Source organism: Triticum aestivum, chromosome 6A (genome assembly GCF_018294505.1).
Source record: "Triticum aestivum cultivar Chinese Spring chromosome 6A, IWGSC CS RefSeq v2.1, whole genome shotgun sequence".
NCBI lineage: Eukaryota > Viridiplantae > Streptophyta > Magnoliopsida > Poales > Poaceae > Triticum > Triticum aestivum.
The window spans coordinates 24,235,734-24,252,027 of record NC_057809.1 but is presented as its reverse complement, the minus strand read 5'-3'; the positions used below and the strand labels follow the sequence as shown (position 1 = coordinate 24,252,027).

General features: G+C 46.0%; 1 protein-coding gene, 4 non-coding genes and 1 pseudogene across 5 annotated transcripts; all 6 read left to right on the top strand.

Annotated features, from left to right (window-relative positions):
* The first annotated feature begins 308 nt into the window (after positions 1–308).
* Positions 309–1,993, top strand: LOC123130085 (putative serpin-Z12). Its single transcript, XM_044550038.1, has one exon. The coding sequence runs from the start codon at positions 467–469 to the stop codon at positions 1,733–1,735; it is 1,269 nt and encodes a 422-aa protein (XP_044405973.1). The 5' UTR covers positions 309–466; the 3' UTR covers positions 1,736–1,993.
* Positions 1,994–3,091: 1,098 nt separating this feature from the next.
* Positions 3,092–3,313, top strand: LOC123132875 (small nucleolar RNA U3). Its single transcript, XR_006465101.1, has one exon. It is a non-coding gene; the product is annotated as a small nucleolar RNA U3 (small nucleolar RNA).
* A 2,252-nt stretch (positions 3,314–5,565) lies between these two features.
* On the top strand, positions 5,566–5,727 carry LOC123132886 (uncharacterized; annotated as a pseudogene).
* Positions 5,728–6,547: 820 nt separating this feature from the next.
* TRNAG-GCC (transfer RNA glycine (anticodon GCC)) lies at positions 6,548–6,618 on the top strand. Its single transcript has one exon. It is a non-coding gene; the product is annotated as a tRNA-Gly (tRNA).
* A 1,344-nt stretch (positions 6,619–7,962) lies between these two features.
* LOC123132883 (small nucleolar RNA U3) lies at positions 7,963–8,183 on the top strand. Its single transcript, XR_006465107.1, has one exon. It is a non-coding gene; the product is annotated as a small nucleolar RNA U3 (small nucleolar RNA).
* Positions 8,184–9,524: 1,341 nt separating this feature from the next.
* TRNAG-GCC (transfer RNA glycine (anticodon GCC)) lies at positions 9,525–9,595 on the top strand. The gene has a single exon. It is a non-coding gene; the product is annotated as a tRNA-Gly (tRNA).
* Positions 9,596–16,294: the final 6,699 nt, after the last annotated feature.

Genomic DNA, 16,294 nt, shown 5'->3' with positions numbered 1-16,294 from the left:
GTTTTCTTGAGGTAGAATAAAGCAATAACTAATATAACAATATAATAAAAAGATCTAAATGGGCAAATTCAATTAATCTCGGCCATGGAACTAAGTCAATGCAAGGACCTAGATTGCTTCAAATATCAGCACCGTTGATCACATAATTAATACACAAATAATACCCTTCAAGAAAATACACACATTATATCCTACCTAATATATGTCTGCAATTAATATACTCCTGCGACTGTAGTGGTTTCTTATTTGAAAAATATATTTTTTTAGAAAATGAAAATTATTATACCCCTTCCGGGACTGGACTCGAAGCCCATCAGCCCATTGTGCACCTAACCTACCTAACCCACGCGTCAGCTCCCACGGAGGGACTCCACCTGCCAGCCGCCGGCCGTCTTCCCCCATCGTCTCCGTCGTCAGATCGCCGGTGATCCTGTCTGCGTCTTACCACAAACCCACGGCCATTCCGATGTCGCGCTTCGGGAAGACCGTCCTCCTCTGCTTGGCCCTGTTCGCCGCATGGCACCTCTGCTCCACCCTCTTTGCCGGCGCGCCTCCTGGTGGCCACTCTGAGGAGGAGAAAGCTGTGGTCAGCGACGCGGCCGGGAATGCGTCGGGCCTGAGTCTCGCCAGGGAGGCCGGGGTCCGGGCGGCGGCTGGCACAGGCCGCAACTTCGTCGTCTCGCCGCTGTCCATCCACGCGGCGCTCGCGATGGTGGCCGCCGGCGCGCGGGGCGAGACGCGTAGGGAGCTCCTGGGGCTCCTCGGCTCAGCGTCGCTCGACGAGCTGCACCGCGCGCCGGCGATCAAGCTTGTCGGCAGACTCAACGGGCTGAAGCAGACGTCCTTCGCCTGCGGCGTGTGGGTCGACCGGAGGCGGGCGCTCAGGCCGGAGTTCACGGCCACCGGCGCGTCGCGGTACGCCGCGACGGCGGAATCCGTGGACTTCGTGTCGGGGGCCGAGCAGGCGAGGCGGCGCGTGAACGGCTTCGTGGCGGACGCGACGAAGCAGCGCATCCGTGACGTCCTCCCTCCCGGCTCCGTCGACTCGTCCACGACCGTCGTCCTCGCCAACGCGCTCTACTTCAAAGGGGCGTGGCCTGAGCCGTTCGACGTCTTCACCGCGCCGTTCCACACCCCAGGCGGCGCCACCGTGCGCGTGCCGTCCATGACGACAGGCCGGTCACAGTACGTCGCGCTCTACCCGGGCTTCAGGGCCCTCAAGCTGCCCTACAGGAACGACGGCGACCGCTCCGCTGCATTCCACATGCTTATCCTTCTGCCCGACAGCGGCGGTCTCAGCCTTTCCGATATCTACGACAAGGTGGTGTCGTCGCCGGAGTTCATCAGGAAGCACACGCCAGAAGAGGAGGTTGAAGTACGGCGGTTCATGGTCCCCAAGTTCAAGTTCACGACCGAGTTCGAGGCGTCGTCGGACATGCGGAAGCTTGGTGTCACAAGGGCTTTCGCAGGCGGCGACTTCTCCGGCATGGTGAGCGGCGGGGATGGGCGGCTCTCCATCGGCGGGGTGCACCACAAGGCCACCATCGAGGTGGACGAGCAAGGCACCGTGGCCGCTGCTGCCACGGCCACTGACATGGCTGGTAGCGCGCTTCCAAGTGAGCCGCCGCATTTTGTCGACTTTGTGGCGGATCGGCCCTTCTTGTTTGCCGTGGTTGAGGAGAGGACGGGCACGACGCTGTTCCTTGGTCATGTGGTTAATCCTCTCGCCAACTGAGCAAAATATGGAACCATTTGGTTGTTAAATGCAGTACGAGCAGGAGTGAGTGCTGATCTCCATTAAAAAGAGCAAGATTATTTCTTGCTTTGCTTAAGAGCTTGATACATTATCCAGCAAATCATGTCCTAGATCAATGCCAGGGCATTAGTATGAGCTTGCAAACTGGCAACTGAAAAAGAAAGCTCTTGTATTCAGTCTGTCTTGGTATAGCAGCCAGGAAAAAAAATGACTGCAAAATTTCTTGTCCCATTTAAATTCAGGAAGGGTTAGTTACATGACTGCCAGACAGAATTTGACATGGCAGCGAGGCGGTGTATCCAGGTGAATTCAGCATTGATATATGTTCAGAGATTTTCTTGCTCTGTGATCAGCAACCGGAACAAATTTCTGTGTTCAGAGATTTTCTCCAGCACTATCATTGTAGATCTATGAGGAATTGAGGATCATACACAAAGGAGAACAGTCAGGGCAACCAAAAGGATGATGATGATTAAATAAACTAAATCTTGTTCTAGCTTAAAGCCTGAAACATGCAACAATTGTGATTCCCCAATGGGTTGTTCTATAGAACTTGGCCTGATTGTCTGTCTGTACCATTTTTCTTTCTCATATGTATTCTGTTTTCAGGTATAATTAGAACCACACTCTGCAGAAGAAGAATAGAGCCGAGCCCTGTTTTCGATCGACCGATCGACGCCTGTTGTGTCAGCGGTATTTGGGAGCCACCTGCACAGATGCACACACTTGCTTCACATCCATTCTGTTGTCTTTCCGGTTGTTGGCGTTCGTCACTGCCCGACGAACCAGGCGAGCTGAAGGTGCCAACTTCCTTCACGACATGACCTTTGTAGCGACTGACTGATGCTGGCGGTGAGAGTGCTAGATCAATGTCTTTTTCCTTCTTCCAGAAATTAAGATACATTGCCATGCTATACCTTGGCTTGTTGGGAAGGTTATAGCAAGTAGTGTTTCCGCTGAAAAACTTTTGAACAGCTGACTCAACAAAACTAAAAAGATACTGTAAATGCAACCGAAGTAGTCCAACAAACAAAATTATGTATTTAAATTATTGGGCATGCAGCATTTGCTAGATATTTAAACTGGTTCAAAATCTCCACAGCTAACTCAACAAGGAGAAGAAAAAAACGAAACAACAGCATCACTCGGGTGGGCTGGGCTGGGCTCTATTCTTTCTCGGGCACAATTGCTACATGTACATGGGCCACTAACCCTTCTTCCAAGCTCTGCCTGAGGAGGCGCTGCTGCATGTGCCTGCTCTACTCAATTAGTCCCACCTCGCTAGTTTAGAAAACGTTGGAGTGGTTTATAAGGAGTGACGCTGCTGATGGCAGCACGACCTTACTTGAACAGGATCTGTTCTATAGGCTCGTACCGCTGCATCCTTTACCAATAAGGAGGCAAGCACTTCAGTCTGGTTGATGCATTCTGACCTCTGGGCCAGAGCGTGATTAACGGCCTGGATTCACCTGATGGGTGTTATCCGATGGCTGTAGAGGATCGTTCCTGGATTGGCTTCTGTCTCTACAGGGTGGCCTAGAGGTTGTCTGACAGACAAAAACATTTCTTTTTGCATTTTCTCCCAGCTCCTTTTGGCAATATGACATCATCTGCAAAATAGATTCAGTTCCGAACTCCTTTTGGCAATCTGATCTGTATAGTGTTAGCTACCAATTGTTTTTGCCTTTTCTCGAATTCCTTTTCGCAGTGTGCTCTGTACATCATCTGCAAGGTAGATTCAGTTAGTGTTAGCTACCCTAGGCAGCTTTAAGTTCAGAGTGAAATCCATGAATGGATGATATCAGACACAGAGGTGAACCCTTGTTTCACTTTACTAGGATGACATTGCAAACTGCCAATTGAAATAAAGGTGAACCCTTGTTTCAACTGTCTGAAGAGTGAAGACCACACAAGGCACATGAGTAAGATTGCTCTTGTATTCACTCACTCTCTTAGTGGTGGCCACAGAAGATGATGCTTCCTTTGACAGCAAGATTTGCTTTTTTTTTTCATTTAACAGGAGGGGTTTCATGACTGCAAGAGTACAGAATATTATATGCCTGCGAGGTAGGAAAGTATCCAGGTGAATAAAATTCAGTTGATATGTCCACATCATCATTACAGAATTACTGAATTAGCCAAGAGCTGGAGATCATTGAACTGGGAGTAGGCCACCTCGCTGCTCCGACAAAGGCAATTGGAAATAATATCCGAGAGATCTCCACTGTCCAGTACTCCCTCTGCAACAGAGGGAGTACTATCTTTGTAGATAAATGAGGATTCTATAGAACAAAGAAGAACAACTCAGGCCACTGCTGGGAACGAATAAGGCCACTATGGAGTATGGACATGACGGTGTGTATGCTTCCAAGCTTGTTACAGCGAACGCACGAGTCCAGGCCGGCATCCCGCACTCGTACCTGCTGTGCGTGATCCGGTGGAACCCCTTGCTCCCCCTGCTGTGCGGTGCGTATGGACAGCAGCATAAGCATTATGCAGAGCCCAGAAATATTTTGAAAGCATGGTAATTCTAATTGCTTACTTTTCTCCATATATAGAATGTCTCCGCTGGTTGGGAGAAAGAGTCTAGGAATATTTTCTCAAACATCAACACATCATGCACCAAAAGAAGGCTTGTTGATACAACAGTATCTCCATTAATTAACAGCTATAAAATGCGGTAACATCGATAAAAGAAGATCCCACACAAAAGGAGAACAGTTCGGGCAACCAAAAGGATGATGATGATTAAATAAACTAAATCTTGTTCTAGGCAAAACATGCAACTATTGTGATTTCCCAATGTGTTGTTCTAGGGCTGAGCCTGATTGTCTGCACCATTTTCCACTGTCATATGTATTGTTTTTTCAGGTATAACTAGGAGCACACACACTCTGCAAAAGAAGAATAGAGCCGAGCCCATTGTCGACGGACCGATCGACGCCTGTACAGATGCACATACTTGCTTTGCGTTCCTTAGGTTGTCGATCAGGTTGTTGACGTTTGTCATTGCTCGGCAAACCATGCAAGCTGAAGGTGCTATAGCTTCCTTCAGGAGAGCGCCCTGTTGCCTGCGCTGCGCTGATGTGTTTGTAGCGACTGACTGAGTGTGAGATCAATACCTTTTTTCAGATAGATAGATGCCGAGAAATCAAGATATATCAGGTGATCCTGCTCATCTTGGCTTCAGTTTGTATAAGAAGAGGTTCAGGCCTGCTCATCTAGATGGACAAGGAACCCAAAACATATGTATGCATTCATCCATATATCTTCATGCATATGTCCATGATCAATCATGTATTGGAAAACCAATCACGGCAAAATCTATTCTGTTACTCAACTCAGGGAGAATAACAATACTACTCGTAGTTACAAAATCCATATGTTCTAGTATGATTGTCTAGAAAAGTAATTCAACCACGCCCATTTTTCTCTCCGGTTTCATTCTTATCTGTTGCAAAAAAAATAAGAAATATAAAATCTCCTCTCTAAGCAGTATGCCTGCTACATCTTTAATGGCCAACTGTAATTTAATTTAGGAAAAGATAAAGAAGACAAAAACAGCTGCCATAAAAGAGAACAAGTTAAGAATTCAGCATTGTTCAGAATAATAATTGCACACATTAAATCAGCACAACTGACATAACCAGATGAGAAGGCAATGAAAGAAAAGGACAAGAAATACATTCCTCAGATGGGCTGGGCTCCTTCCACGCTAGCTGAGGACTGAGGATGGGCAGCGCTGCATGCCTGCTTTACTTAATTAGTCCCACCTCGCTAGATTAGACAGCGCTGGAGCTGTTTGAAGCACGACCTTACTTGAACAGGATCTGTTCTATAGGCTCGTACCGCTGCATCCGTTACCAATAAGGAGGTAAGCACTTCAGTCTGGTTGATGCATTCTCACCTCTGGGCCAGAGCGTGATTGTTCACACTGGTGCAGGGTGGCTCAGTGGTTGTCTTGACAGACTACACAATTTATTTTTTTTGTTTTTTGCAACTTTTTTCGTAAGCTCTTTTTACCTTGTGGCAACCGATTCATTTGGAAACTATGCATGATTCAGTTCTACAAATGGATCTGGAATGCAGGTACATTTTTGTTTCCTTTCAACTTGCTAGGAGCACTTAGCAAACTGTCAGCTGAAACAGAGGTGACCCCTTGCTTCTACTGTCTGAAGACCACACACGACACATGAGTAAAAGGTGGGAGAAAGGAGTTGTTTCCTCTGCTGAAACAGAGGTATTCAGTCTGTCCGTTAATTAGTACTCCCTCCGTTCCTAAATATTTGTCTTTCTAGACATTTTAAATGACTACTACATACGAATGTATGTAGACATATTTTAGAGTGTAGATTCACTTATTTTGATCCGTATGTAGTCATTTATTGAAATGCCTAGAAAGACAAGTATTTAGGAACGGAGGGAGTAGTAGCCAGATAAATAAATTTGGCGGGAACACTGAATCTTTGATTTTGAGTAGGCCCTCTGCACCATTGACTTGGAGAAAACAGTAGGTGTAGGTGGTTTGCCTACTGAAGTAGTATGTTGAAGAAGAAAAATGTGTTTGGAGAGGGCCAGCAGAGTAGTGTTACACATGGTCCTTATTTTTGGTGCCACGAGAAGAAAATGTGTATGGCCGTCTGACGGAAGAGGGACAAAGAATGGAAGTATGGAGCAAACGACAGTCAGCAAGGATGCAACACCTGCACGGCACTGTATCGCTGTGTCGAGCTTACAATCAAAGAGTAAGTCAAATTAGTGGAGCAGCCTCCGAGAAAAAACGCGTCAACAGCACCAGTGGTCTAGTGGTAGAATAGTACCCTGCCACGGTACAGACCCGGGTTCGATTCCCGGCTGGTGCATTCTTCTTTTTTTTTTATAAATATGGTATCATAGTTTTTTTAACTAGCAACAAAAAGTTGTGACTAAATCTTGTTTTATAACTGGACTAGAAGAACAGTCCAGGCAACAAAAAAGATGCTGATCAATAAAGAAACTAAATCATTTTCTAGCCAAAACATACAAAAATTATGATGATTCCCCAATGTGTTTGTTCAAGGGGTACTAAGCGTGATTGTCATGTCTGTGCTATTTTTCAGTCATATGCATTCTGATTTTTGCTCGAAAAGAAGCTCACACACTCTGCAGAAGAAGAATAGACCCGAGCCCGAGCCCCCTTGTGGACCAATCGACGCCTGTTTTATCAGCTGCCTTTTGGAGCTCACGGTTACGTCGTATTCATCAGTGCGTTGACGAGCGACATTATCTGTTGTCAATCAGGTTGTCGACCTTCGCTGTCAACACTCATACCCGCTGTGTGTGATCCGCGAACCATTTAATATTTTCTTGGCTGCAAAAAGATGTCGAGGCTTCCATTCATGATCTCTACGAACACCCACCTTGATTGCCGGTGTTGCTACAAAAAATTCTTATGGGAACTCAAAACAGTATGTGGTTTGCCCACTGCAAGCATGTTTAAGGAAGGAAAATGGTTTTGGTACTGCCTCTGCTCATCTTGGCTTCATTTCATCCCGTTGAAATCATACTGTAAAAGTGGGCTTCAGTTTGAAACCATGTTCAGGCTGGCAGTTTTTGCATGCACGGCACTTCAGCTTGCCGGTCCCGAGTGCCTTGTGCCTAGGATCGCCGTGCTCCACGCAGGGGACGACATGAGCGTCGCCGAATGGAAGCTGCAGCAAGTAGCTTCCCCGCTGTACTACTTTTGAACAGCCGAGTCAGCAAATGATGTAAATGCAACATAAGTAGTACTTGAACAAACAAGTGTATGTTCTGGCTGTCATGTTCCGGAGTTACAACAGGCCCATTTTTCTCTCCAGTTTTGTTCTTGCATTTCTATTCTCTTCTTTCTAACCTAGCAGTGTGTCATGAAAAAACTGTAATTCATTTGGCATAATAAAAGCTAAGAAAACAAAAAAAAACTGGTGTCATGAAGAAAAGTTACCATAAGCAGTGTTCAAAATCATGTACGTAATTAAAAGTAGTTCAAGATCTCCACAGCTGAACGTTTCTCTCATGGGCCGGGCTTTGCGCATTCTCATGCCCAGCTACATGGGCCGAGGACCCTTCTTCCATGCTCTCTCTGCCCCAGGAATGCAGCACTGCATGGCTGCTCTCTAATTAGTCCCACCTCGCTAGTTTAGGCGACGCTAAACCAGTTTATAAGGCGAGGCACTGCTTGATGTAACACGACCTTACTTGAACAGGTTCTGTTCTATAGGCTCGTACCGCTGCATCCTTTACCAATAAGGAGGCAAGCACTTCAGTCTGGTTGATGCATTCTGACCTCTATGACAGGCCGTGATTTACGGCCTGGGTTCATCTGATGGGTGCTATCTGATGGCTGTAGAGGATCGTTCCTGCCCAGTTATCACTAGTGCAGGGTGGCTCAGAGGTTGTCTGACAGACTACATAAAATCTTTTTTTTCTTTCCAACTCTTCTTTTATGTTGTAGCAACCGATTCTCATGGAAACTTTGCATGGTTCAGTTCTACAATGGAAACTTTTTGTTCCTGCCCAGGTACATTTTTGTTTCATTTGAACTTGTTTAACCAACAAACCTCCCTCCTTAAGCACACATCTGGAACTACGTACAGGGTTCAGCTAACACTATAGTATCAGATAAGATGCACACACTTTATTTTCAGCTGCACTGGTACTTGTCACTGCAAAAATATCCGAAAGTAACAGAAGCCAACTGACCACATGCATGATCTATACATTCATCTACACCTGCACCAGGAGCTCGATCGCTGAAAGACATTTGCTTCACAGCTCAAGCTTTTATACAACACCTACCGGTCCATGGATCACATAGTTGGCATGGTTTGTCGACTTGTCGTCGAGACCTATTTGGAGCCTTCGTCTGACACTACGTATCACACTGCATCCGGTGTGCAAAGTAACCAAGATTCAGCTAGCGATTCTCTTACTACAAGTGCAGTAGATTATCGTCTGAAATTTGGCACCGCTGAGAGTGAGAGTAGCAATGCGATGCATCACTACTGAACTGGGAGAGAAAATTGACCAAGATGGCACGGAACTAGTGACTGAACAAGTATGTTCAGGAAGGAAAATGGGAACAGACACTGATTTCTGCAGAACTCGTTGTCTTATATAGCCTGAATACCTATTTCTTCAGACACAAATTATTTTACATACATCCACGTTACATGAAGTTGGTAAGTACTTCTGGCACTGCTATGGCATTAATCTAGGACATGATTCTGAAACGAGTAGGAGATTATTCAGGGCATGTTGGAACGGACTCCATCAGGAACCATCAAGCATTGCAAATCGATTTAGCTTCAGTTCGTATCTATTCAGACACTTGGTAAGTCTTCATGTCTAATCCCACGTGACATATATATAACTGAGTAGCAATAGCGGCTGAATTAAACCACTTCACAGAAATACGGAATTTACTATCTGGGCCGGGCTTAGCATTATTTTTTTTTTGCTAGGTTGCCTGAATCAACGGAGGAAAGTCACGTTCAGTTTGTGAACACTTCGGCTACAACAACATGCTGCCCTACAGGTGTATCATGCTCGTGTGTATGGCCGTCTGACAGTTGTCTTTTTCATTGGGAAGAGGGACAAAGAATGGAAGTAAGTATGGAGCAAACTACAGTCAGCAAAGATGCAAGAGCTGCACGGCACTGTATCGCTGTCTGTGCTGAGCTTACGACCAAAGAGCCAGTCGAATAAAGTCACAATTAGTATAGCTCTCTCGAGAGAAAACACATAAAAGGCACCAGTGGTCTAGTGGTAGAATAGTACCCTGCCACGGTACAGACCCGGGTTCGATTCCCGGCTGGTGCACCCTGGTTTTGGTTTTTTGTTTTATCGTATCTTATAGTTTGTTCGTTCGCAACAAATTCTTTTTCTGACTAAATCTTGTTTCTCATAATCTTGTTCGTTCGCAACAGTCCGGGCAACAAAAAATGATGCTCATTAAAGAAAAACCAAATCTTGTTCTAGCCAAAACATGCAACAATTGTGATTCACCAATGTGTTGTTCTAGGGTACTGAGCCTGATGATCTGTTCCGTTTTTCGCCGTCATATGTACTCTGTTTTGAAGGCATAACTAGAAGCACGCACACACTCTGCAGAAGAAAATACCGATGGACAGATACACACTTGATTCGTATTCAGTAGCTAGGCAAGGCCTTGACGAGCAACATACTGTACTTCTGTTGTCAATCAGGTCGTCTATGTTCGTCGTAAGCGCTGCCTGAAGGTACTTCCTTTCACGTGTTTGTAGCGACTGACTCTAGAAACCATGTTGCAGAGTGGGTTTCAGTCTATTGGTCCCTGATATGCATTCATCCATATATATATATATGGCAATTCGGCTGTGTCGGCCATCAGGCATAAGACGCGTCGCGCCGCGCTGTCGTTGCATGTGTGCGCGCCTCCCTCTGGCGAGGCCGAGGGTGGCGCCAAGGATGACACCGCCGTGCTCCCCACCGAGGAAGGAAGGATGGCGATGTCATCCTTGGCACCCTGGTTTTGGTTTTTTGTTTTATCGTATCTTATAGTTTGTTCGTTCGCAACAAATTCTTTTTCTGACTAAATCTTGTTTCTTATAATCTTGTTGTTCGCAACAGTCCGGGCAACAAAAAATGATGCTCATTAAAGAAAAACCAAATCTTGTTCTAGCCAAAACATGCAACAATTGTGATTCACCAATGTGTTGTTCTAGGGTACTGAGCCTGATGATCTGTTCTGTTTTTCGCCGTCATATGTACTCTGTTTTGAAGGCATAACTAGAAGCACGCACACACTCTGCAGAAGAAGAATACCGATGGACAGATACACACTTGATTCGTATTCAGTAGCTAGGCAAGGCCTTGACGAGCAACATACTGTACTTCTGTTGTCAATCAGGTCGTCTATGTTCGTCGTAAGCGCTGCCTGAAGGTACTTCCTTTCACGTGTTTGTAGCGACTGACTCTAGAAACCATGTTGCAGAGTGGGTTTCAGTCTATTGGTCCCTGATATGCATTCATCCATATATATATATGGCAATTCGGCTGTGTCGGCCATCAGGCATAAGACGCATCGCGCCGCGCTGTCGTTGCATGTGTGCGCGCCTCCCTCTGGCGAGGCCGAGGGTGGCGCCAAGGATGACACCGCCGTGCTCCCCACCGAGGAAGGAAGGATGGCGATGTCATCCTTGGCACCCTGGTTTTGGTTTTTTGTTTTATCGTATCTTATAGTTTGTTCGTTCGCAACAAATTCTTTTTCTGACTAAATCTTGTTTCTTATAATCTTGTTGTTCGCAACAGTCCGGGCAACAAAAAATGATGCTCATTAAAGAAAAACCAAATCTTGTTCTAGCCAAAACATGCAACAATTGTGATTCACCAATGTGTTGTTCTAGGGTACTGAGCCTGATGATCTGTTCTGTTTTTCGCCGTCATATGTACTCTGTTTTGAAGGCATAACTAGAAGCACGCACACACTCTGCAGAAGAAGAATACCGATGGACAGATACACACTTGATTCGTATTCAGTAGCTAGGCAAGGCCTTGACGAGCAACATACTGTACTTCTGTTGTCAATCAGGTCGTCTATGTTCGTCGTAAGCGCTGCCTGAAGGTACTTCCTTTCACGTGTTTGTAGCGACTGACTCTAGAAACCATGTTGCAGAGTGGGTTTCAGTCTATTGGTCCCTGATATGCATTCATCCATATATATATATGGCAATTCGGCTGTGTCGGCCATCAGGCATAAGACGCGTCGCGCCGCGCTGTCGTTGCATGTGTGCGCGCCTCCCTCTGGCGAGGCCGAGGGTGGCGCCAAGGATGACACCGCCGTGCTCCCCACCGAGGAAGGAAGGATGGCGGTGTCATCCTTGGCACCCTGGTTTTGGTTTTTTGTTTTATCGTATCTTATAGTTTGTTCGTTCGCAACAAATTCTTTTTCTGACTAAATCTTGTTTCTTATAATCTTGTTCGTTCGCAACAGTCCGGGCAACAAAAAATGATGCTCATTAAAGAAAAACCAAATCTTGTTCTAGCCAAAACATGCAACAATTGTGATTCACCAATGTGTTGTTCTAGGGTACTGAGCCTGATGATCTGTTCCGTTTTTCGCCGTCATATGTACTCTGTTTTGAAGGCATAACTAGAAGCACGCACACACTCTGCAGAAGAAGAATACCGATGGACAGATACACACTTGATTCGTATTCAGTAGCTAGGCAAGCCCTTGACGAGCAACATACTGTACTTCTGTTGTCAATCAGGTCGTCTATGTTCGTCGTAAGCGCTGCCTGAAGGTACTTCCTTTCACGTGTTTGTAGTGACTGACTCTAGAAACCATGTTGCAGAGTGGGTTTCAGTCTATTGGTCCCTGATATGCATTCATCCATATATATATATGGCAATTCGGCTGTGTCGGCCATCAGGCATAAGACGCGTCGCGCCGCGCTGTCGTTGCATGTGTGCGCGCCTCCCTCTGGCGAGGCCGAGGGTGGCGCCAAGGATGACACCGCCGTGCTCCCCACCGAGGAAGGAAGGATGGCGGTGTCATCCTTGGCACCCTGGTTTTGGTTTTTTGTTTTATCGTATCTTATAGTTTGTTCGTTCGCAACAAATTCTTTTTCTGACTAAATCTTGTTTCTTATAATCTTGTTCGTTCGCAACAGTCCGGGCAACAAAAAATGATGCTCATTAAAGAAAAACCAAATCTTGTTCTAGCCAAAACATGCAACAATTGTGATTCACCAATGTGTTGTTCTAGGGTACTGAGCCTGATGATCTGTTCTGTTTTTCGCCGTCATATGTACTCTGTTTTGAAGGCATAACTAGAAGCACGCACACACTCTGCAGAAGAAGAATACCGATGGACAGATACACACTTGATTCGTATTCAGTAGCTAGGCAAGGCCTTGACGAGCAACATACTGTACTTCTGTTGTCAATCAGGTCGTCTATGTTCGTCGTAAGCGCTGCCTGAAGGTACTTCCTTTCACGTGTTTGTAGCGACTGACTCTAGAAACCATGTTGCAGAGTGGGTTTCAGTCTATTGGTCCCTGATATGCATTCATCCATATATATATATGGCAATTCGGCTGTGTCGGCCATCAGGCATAAGACGCGTCGCGCCGCGCTGTCGTTGCATGTGTGCGCGCCTCCCTCTGGCGAGGCCGAGGGTGGCGCCAAGGATGACACCGCCGTGCTCCCCACCGAGGAAGGAAGGATGGCGGTGTCATCCTTGGCACCCTGGTTTTGGTTTTTTGTTTTATCGTATCTTATAGTTTGTTCGTTCGCAACAAATTCTTTTTCTGACTAAATCTTGTTTCTTATAATCTTGTTCGTTCGCAACAGTCCGGGCAACAAAAAATGATGCTCATTAAAGAAAAACCAAATCTTGTTCTAGCCAAAACATGCAACAATTGTGATTCACCAATGTGTTGTTCTAGGGTACTGAGCCTGATGATCTGTTCCGTTTTTCGCCGTCATATGTACTCTGTTTTGAAGGCATAACTAGAAGCACGCACACACTCTGCAGAAGAAGAATACCGATGGACAGATACACACTTGATTCGTATTCAGTAGCTTTGGCAAGGCCTTGACGAGCAACATACTGTACTTCTGTTGTCAATCAGGTCGTCTATGTTCGTCGTAAGCGCTGCCTGAAGGTACTTCCTTTCACGTGTTTGTAGCGACTGACTCTAGAAACCATGTTGCAGAGTGGGTTTCAGTCTATTGGTCCCTGATATGCATTCATCCATATATATATATGGCAATTCGGCTGTGTCGGCCATCAGGCATAAGACGCGTCGCGCCGCGCTGTCGTTGCATGTGTGCGCGCCTCCCTCTGGCGAGGCCGAGGGTGGCGCCAAGGATGACACCGCCGTGCTCCCCACCGAGGAAGGAAGGATGGCGGTGTCATCCTTGGCACCCTGGTTTTGGTTTTTTGTTTTATCGTATCTTATAGTTTGTTTGTTCGCAACAAATTCTTTTTCTGACTAAATCTTGTTTCTTATAATCTTGTTCGTTCGCAACAGTCCGGGCAACAAAAAATGATGCTCATTAAAGAAAAACCAAATCTTGTTCTAGCCAAAACATGCAACAATTGTGATTCACCAATGTGTTGTTCTAGGGTACTGAGCCTGATGATCTGTTCCGTTTTTCGCCGTCATATGTACTCTGTTTTGAAGGCATAACTAGAAGCACGCACACACTCTGCAGAAGAAGAATACCGATGGACAGATACACACTTGATTCGTATTCAGTAGCTAGGCAAGGCCTTGACGAGCAACATACTGTACTTCTGTTGTCAATCAGGTCGTCTATGTTCGTCGTAAGCGCTGCCTGAAGGTACTTCCTTTCACGTGTTTGTAGCGACTGACTCTAGAAACCATGTTGCAGAGTGGGTTTCAGTCTATTGGTCCCTGATATGCATTCATCCATATATATATATGGCAATTCGGCTGTGTCGGCCATCAGGCATAAGACGCGTCGCGCTGCGCTGTCGTTGCATGTGTGCGCGCCTCCCTCTGGCGAGGCCGAGGGTGGCGCCAAGGATGACACCGCCGTGCTCCCCACCGAGGAAGGAAGGATGGCGGTGTCATCCTTGGCACCCTGGTTTTGGTTTTTTGTTTTATCGTATCTTATAGTTTGTTCGTTCGCAACAAATTCTTTTTCTGACTAAATCTTGTTTCTTATAATCTTGTTCGTTCGCAACAGTCCGGGCAACAAAAAATGATGCTCATTAAAGAAAAACCAAATCTTGTTCTAGCCAAAACATGCAACAATTGTGATTCACCAATGTGTTGTTCTAGGGTACTGAGCCTGATGATCTGTTCCGTTTTTCGCCGTCATATGTACTCTGTTTTGAAGGCATAACTAGAAGCACGCACACACTCTGCAGAAGAAGAATACCGATGGACAGATACACACTTGATTCGTATTCAGTAGCTAGGCAAGGCCTTGACGAGCAACATACTGTACTTCTGTTGTCAATCAGGTCGTCTATGTTCGTCGTAAGCGCTGCCTGAAGGTACTTCCTTTCACGTGTTTGTAGCGACTGACTCTAGAAACCATGTTGCAGAGTGGGTTTCAGTCTATTGGTCCCTGATATGCATTCATCCATATATATATATGGCAATTCGGCTGTGTCGGCCATCAGGCATAAGACGCGTCGCGCCGCGCTGTCGTTGCATGTGTGCGCGCCTCCCTCTGGCGAGGCCGAGGGTGGCGCCAAGGATGACACCGCCGTGCTCCCCACCGAGGAAGGAAGGATGGCGGTCAGAGGCCGTGCTATACCTTGACTTGTTGGATTTCGCACCCGCAAAAAATAAGGGATTTCTGATACTATTGGAAGTGAAATTGCAGCAAGCAGCGTTCCCACTGGAATACTATTTCAACAGCTGACTCAACAAAACAAAAAGACACTTCAGCAAAGTGTAGGTGTTCCGGAGCTTCACACCACACCCATTTTCCTCTCTAGTTTTGTTGCTATCGGTCACATTTCCCCCCCTCTTCTTTCAAACCTTGCAATGTGTCTGCTACTTTGGTAATGACTGACTGTAATTTAATTTCGCATATATATAAAAGCTAAAGAAAACAAAAGACTAGCTGTGTTGAAATAAGTTACAACAAGCATTGTTCAATACTAGGTATGGAAAGTAGAGGCTATGCAGCATTTGCCATATATTTACACTAGTTCAAAATCTCCACATCTCAACATTTCTCTGATGGGCTGAGCTTTGCTCATTCTCGTGCCCTTGTACATGGGCCTCTAACCTCCTTCCTTCCAAGCTCTGCCTAAGGAGGCGCTGCTGCATGTGCCTCCAATACTCAATTAGTCCCACCTCGCCAGTTTAAGGGACGCTGGAGTGGTTTATAAGGCGAGGCGCTGCTGCTGGTAACACGACCTTACTTGAACAGGATCTTTTCTATAGGCTCGTACCGCTGCATCCTTTATTACCAATAAGGAGGCAAGCACTTCACTTACGAGGTAGACTTGATCATGATCCATATCCAACCTCTGCTTCTGTCTCTAAAGATTAGAGTCATCGACGCGATTCAAGTCTAGTGCTGATAAAATCCTGCTGTCCAGTTCGGGAAAGCAAGTGATTGATTAGTTCCATTGGTAGAGGATCATTCCTGCTTCAGATCGGAGCCAACCAACGGCTGTAGAGGATCATTCCTGCCTGCCTGGCTCACACTAGTGCAGGTTGGCTCAGAGGTTGTCTGACAGACTACAGCAATACCTTTTTGCTTTTGCAACTCTGTTTTTATCTTCTGGCAACCAATTCTCTTGAAAACTATGCATTATTCAGTTCTATAATGGATCTGGAATGCAAGTACATTTATTTTCTTTCAAACTTTTTTAACCAACAAGTGTTCTACTGACCAAGGTAATTGACTACAAGACCACTAGATGGATCATCTGACAGTGAGGGTAGCAGTGAGATAATTTTACTACTGACCTGGCAGAGGAAATTGACCCAGATGGAATGAAACTCGCGGCTAACTAAATATGTAGAGACTGATTTCTGC